The sequence below is a fragment of the Oryctolagus cuniculus genome, chromosome 1, assembly GCF_964237555.1.
Source record: "Oryctolagus cuniculus chromosome 1, mOryCun1.1, whole genome shotgun sequence".
NCBI lineage: Eukaryota > Metazoa > Chordata > Mammalia > Lagomorpha > Leporidae > Oryctolagus > Oryctolagus cuniculus.
In genome coordinates, this window is record NC_091432.1 from 197,713,738 (window position 1) to 197,719,296 (window position 5,559).

The following is a 5,559-nucleotide window of genomic DNA, read 5'->3' on the forward strand; positions in this document are numbered from 1 at the left end:
TCTGTGCAGAGCAAGGCTGGCGCTGGAAATGGGCAAGATCCAATCCCTTTCCCTACAGCTCTCACAACAGGCTGTTGGGGCTGGGCGCTCTCTCAGCACAAATACCAGGAACTTTCCGGGAGACACTGACTGCTGGGATCACAGCAGCAGAGGGCAGGGAGGTGCCACTCACCTTGAACTTCTGGCAGCACCACATGTCCTAGAGAGGAAAGTGCACATCTAAGGGCAGGCAACAAGGCTCTCATAACCCTAAAAACATCGGGGAGCTAGGAGTCCAAACCACCCCTCAGAGAGCTGGCAGCCTCCTCATTGTCAGAGGTGGACAGGCGGCTTCCTGAACAGGTAGACTCTCAGGACTCGGCGTAAATGAAGACACAACACTTGTCAGGGAATCATAGTAAACCAGGAAGTTGATTAGAAGGAGTCACAGTGCTGAAAACGTGAGTGGGTGGGACAAGCCTCCAATTGCTGGGCTTTTTATGCTCCTGGCAGGCAGAGAAGGGGAAGAAATCCAGTGCCCAACGGGCGTTTGGTATGTCTGGGGTGGGGTGGTGAAAAAGATGAAGGGGGAAAGCTAGAGTGGAGGGTGCTGGCAGGAGAGAGGACTGGAGGGTGACAGGCCGGCTCCTTTCGGGGCTGCAGTGCCCACCCTTACCCTTCCTCCGAATCCCCCTTTCCCCAGGCGTCCAGGGCCAGGCAGAGAACTTCCTGTTCGTTAGCTCCTGGATTTTTCTCTTCCTGAGCCTCATGATCCTCTTTGTTCTCAGAGGTGGCTCCAAGAGCCCCAGGAAGTGGGAAAGCTCTGGGTTAGCTTCGTGTTGAAGGAGGCTGTGCAAATGCCAGGGGTTTATCAAGAGACTTCAAAGGTTCAGGAGCCACGTTTTTGTCTGGATGGACTCTGCAAAATCCAGTCCCTTCCTGCCGTCTGACAAATGGGGCAGCCGAGGCCTCTGGCTGGGGAATGGGGAAGGAACTTGCCCCGAATCACATGGTGATGGGGGCGGAGACAGGATGGTGAGCCTCAGGCCCAGGCCCTGAGTTCAGGACTTGCTCTTGGATCTCTCTGCAGCCGTGTCACAGGGCTGGTGTCCAGGGGCCTCGGTCCTGCTAGCTCCACCTCCTCTGCTCTGTCTGAGTATTCCCCTGAGGGCCCAGAGGGAGGCTTTGGGCTTGCTTCCTTGGCAAGCTGCCTTTCTTTTGGTTTTACTGGGAATTAGAAGGATTTGAGACTAAGTGCCCTCCCCGCCACATGTGTGTCTGTCCCCTGTCTGCCGGGGCCCCGGCCCAGGGTCCACAGCTGGGTGGACAGGGTTGGCTGTTTTGGTGGTGGCTTCAGGGATGGATGGATGGATGGATGGGGAATGAGTGGGTGGATGCAGGGAAAGCTGTGTGGAGGGATGCATGGACGCACGGATGGGTGGGTGATTTTCCCCAGGCAGCATGGGCACACTACCAGCCACGTAGCTGGTCCTGAAAACTCTCCTCATCCCTCTCACCCCTGGTGCCACAGAGCCCTGAGGTTTGGAACACCTGCTTCCGAGGAAAAGGCTGTCTTGCTGTCAGCCCAGTGAAGAAGGGCTTGCATAGCCCCCGCACCACTGCTCCCCTTTCAAGGCCTGCCTGGGCCTGTGTGGAGCTAGTTTGGCTGACGTGCATCTGGGGTAGTGACGTCCTCTCTTCCCGGCCAAGCATACCCAGTCCTGCCTGCCAGCCACCATCTGACGTCAGCATCCCAGCCTTGCCGCTCCCAGCAGGCAGGCCCTCAGAGTCGAGGGTCTGGAGGCCAGCCAGCTGCCTCAGGGGACTTCCCAAGCACGAGGCACTCACGCCTCGCAAAACAGCTGTTGTGGCATGTTCCGAGAGGCACGGGGCTCCCGTCCTCCAGAGCAGGGCCTTCTTCCCGAGAGTCCACTGGTCTCAGAGTGCCTGAGTCCCTTGTGCCCCGTAGTGGTGGTGGTGGTGGTGGGGGAGGTTCCTCCCAGCTTCCCGGCTTGCTCCTCCTTCCCACACAGTGGGCCTCTCTCCCCTCTCTGATCTCGGGTGTGTTGGTGTCCCTGGGAGGCGTGGCCTCACCATGACATGGGCGGGCCGGACCTTGCTCAGACGGAGGAAGGGGTCAGATTATGGACAGATGAGTCCTCACCCTTGGCTGCTAAGCCTTTCCTTATGTACTTCTTCATCCCCTAAACAATGAGTTGTTGACAGGCAGAGTGCTAGGCATCAGGGAGAGAGAAACCAAAATAGACATGATCTCTCTCCAGGAAGATGGACAAACTGGCAGGCCTCAGTCAGCATGAGGGAGGAGGGGCAGGGGGCCCAGGGAACTCAGAAAGAGGGGAAGCTACCTAATGTAGCCTGGGGTCAGAGAAGGCTTCCTGGAAGAAGAAGCATTTAGACCCCATGGGAAATGGGGTGGGGAGAATAGAGAGAGGAGGGTACCAGACAGAGGGGATGGCGTGTGTGGATGGGCTCTTCCCTCCCAGGCTCTGGGCAGGGCTGGGGAGCTGTTTTTCTGCCAAGGGCCATTTGGATATTTGTAGCATCATTTGCGGGCCATACATAATTATCAACTTAAAAATCAGTCTGCTGTAGATTTGTTAAATTTCAAGTCTTGCCTGTAGTTTCTTGGCCAGGCCAGATCAGCTTGTTTCATGGGCCTCTTACGGTTTGGTTTTCACCCCCCCCCCCCCCGAACCTCCCGGTTGAGGTTCTTTGCCCTTCCCCCAAGCCACAAGAGCTGGTTGCTGACAGCTTCCCTCCCCCAGTGACAGTCATCCCTGAACACCTGCCCTGGGGGGCGGGACGGCCTCTGGTGTCAGAGCAGTGCTCCTAGTTTAGTGTTGCTGAACTGTGCAGTGTGTTGGCTGTGAACAGACATGAGGGGGCCTGGTCTGGAGAGCATGAGGGGTGTTAGGCGGAGCCTGGAGAGGAGGTTTCTTGGGCTGCAGGGTGGAAAACAGGTCCCGCCATTCCACCTCCCCCGTTGCTACTCCTGTCCTCCTAGACAGACAGCAAACAGACAGTGGACAGATAGACGCGGGAGTGCCAGGTGGCTTTATTGGAAGCATTGCAGTCTGGGTGAGGAGAAGCTGTGCCCTCACACACACCTTCTCGCTCGAGTTCACACCCTCGTCGACACTCTGCAGGCTCTGCCCTGGCTGGCTCTGGCCTGGTGCAGGGGAGCTGGGAGCCTGCTCCTGCCTCCTCGTCCTCCGACCCCAGGCCGGGGTGATTCACATCCTCACTGAGACACAGAGCCCCCTGTGGTGCTGTCCTGGGCTAACTGCTCTGGTACTTGCCCTGGGGAGGAAGGAGAGGCAGGGTCAAGGGCAGAAGCTGGGGCCAGGGGCTTGGAGGCAGGAGGCAGGGCTGGGGAGGGCCAGGCTTGCCTTGGCAGAGATCCGCTTCAGTCTCCGAATGATGCGGCCCACCCAGGGCTGTTCCGGGGGTGCACAGAGCTGGAAGCCCCTCAGTGTGGTGAACCTGGAGGCAGAGAGAAGGGAGCCCTGGAGCCCAGCTTCCTGGAGGGCTGTAGTAGGAGGGGCAGAGGCTGGGGACCACGACTGGGCAGGTATTTCAGGGACTTGGTCTTGGCAGGGAGAAGAGGGATAAGAAAGTGGGGGTATCACCAGGGGCTGACTGGGGGAGATGAGGCTGGAACCCCCCCAACAACTCACACTACAGCAGGTACTCGGCAGCCATCGGTGACGAGCAGGTAGCGAAAGGCTCTCACGATGTTGCTGGGGATGGGGCGCTGGGTCACAGACAGGCAGCAGTCTTCAGCATCATTAGCACCACCCAGAGCTGGTGCTGGGACAGGAGAGAGAAGGCGTCGGGCCATGGGGACCACGGGGTAGGGTGGGGGGTGGCGAGCAGGGCTCTACTTGAGATTGAAGACAACTTTTGGTGGTGGGGGTAGGCGGGTTGTTGGCCTGATACTCAGTCCATTATGCACTGATGTCACCCTAGTGGTTGACAAATAGCCGTGAGCCTTCTAAACTGTTTGATCAACAGCCATGGCCCTGAGTCCCACAGTGCCTTCCTCCTGCCCCAGTCACTCCATCCTCCCTCCCAAGCCCTCTCGGTATCCCCACAGTCCAGCAAATAACGAGTTAATGCTGGTCACAGTGCTGGGTGGAGAGCTGTTTTAGAGACCTGATATTTTGACTACCAGCCCAGCTGCAGCGTCTCCCATTCTCTCTACATTCAACACAGATCGTACTGTTCTCTCCTTCTGCCTGGGAAACTGACGCAGTAGGCAGCAGAGCATGCAGAGAGGGGGCAGCCACAGCCCTGGGATACACCAAGAGATGGACTCCGTTTGGAAACCAGTGTAGGTAACCCACACTCACAGGCACACACACACACAGGGCACAGGGAGCCCCCAGACCTAAGTAGCTGCCTCACACCCAGGGCCAAGCAGTCTGACAGCGGCACTGTCACCGCCCCCCCCCCCCCCAATCTTACCCAGGGAAGTCCAGAGAACCAGCAGGCTGAGGGCCAGGAGCTGGGCTGCACCAGGGGCCATGGAGGGTGAGCGGAGGCAGAGCAGGTGCGTGTCTGCGGGCGGCTGGGAGGCGCAGGTTTGGGATGGGTGTGCAGCGGGGAGCAGGAGCAGGCGAGCACTGGGGAGTGCACAGGCGTGAGAGGACCTAGCAGTGTGAGTGCTTGTGCAAGGCTGCGGCTGCCTCCTATTTATGGCCCAGAGCTTTCACTTTCTCCATCTAGAAATTCCCCTCCATGTCCCATTCCATGGATTCCCCTTTTGCCCCCTCTTTTTGGCAGAACCCTGCCCCGCCCGCCCTCATCTCCCCTCTTCTGCTTTCCTTGGCTTCAGTTCTGAGAGCCTAAGCAGCTTGCTGTCTGGCCAGGAAAAAGAGGACTGAGTTGTGGTACTGTAATCCCACTGCTGGCAATAGCTTCGTCCACCAGAAGTGATGGTCAGTGTTAGGGTCAGAGCAGTGTTGCACCCCTTTCCCTAGGTTCAGTGGCCTCCTCATTGGTGCTTCTCTTCCTTCGAGGCTTGTGATGAAGACATTTCCTGGGTGCTCTAGGAACAACCATGAGAGCTGGGGTGGCCTTCCCAGATTGTCACATTCCCTACCCATCCACTATGTGGGAACCAGTCCCTCCACTGGGACAAACAGCCTAAAGGCAACGTTCCTTGGGAGGGAGCCAAGATCTTCCTTCCCACATCCTAGGCCCTGGGATTAAAGTTGAGCTCAGCAAGAACTTCCCCCTCCTTCATTCATTATTTTTAATTTTTTAAAATATTTATTTATTTGAAAGACAGAGTTACAGAGAGGCAGAGGCAGAGAGAGAGAGAGATGGAGAGAGAGAGAGAGAGAGAGAGAGAGAGAGAAAGAGAGGTCTTCCATCCACTGGTTCACTCCCCAGATGGCCACAACAGCTGGAGCTGGGCCAATCTGAAGCCAGGAGCCAGGAGCTTCCTCTGGGTCTCCCACATGGATGCAGGGGCCTAAGGGCTTGGGCCATCTTCCACTGCTTTCACAGGCCATAGCAGAGAGCTGGATTGGAAGTGGAGCAGCCGGGACTCGA

At 57.6% G+C, this 5,559-nt stretch overlaps 1 protein-coding gene across 1 annotated transcript; it reads right to left on the reverse strand.

The window, feature by feature from the left end:
• Positions 1-3,033: 3,033 nt before the first annotated feature.
• Positions 3,034-4,773, reverse strand: CCL19 (C-C motif chemokine ligand 19). Its single transcript, XM_002707937.5, has 4 exons — positions 4,468-4,773; positions 3,678-3,810; positions 3,390-3,483; positions 3,034-3,300 (listed from the first exon to the last, which is right to left on the reverse strand). Exons 1-4 carry the CDS (start codon positions 4,526-4,528, stop codon positions 3,280-3,282), a joined length of 309 nt encoding a protein of 102 aa, XP_002707983.1. The 5' UTR covers positions 4,529-4,773; the 3' UTR covers positions 3,034-3,279.
• Positions 4,774-5,559: the final 786 nt, after the last annotated feature.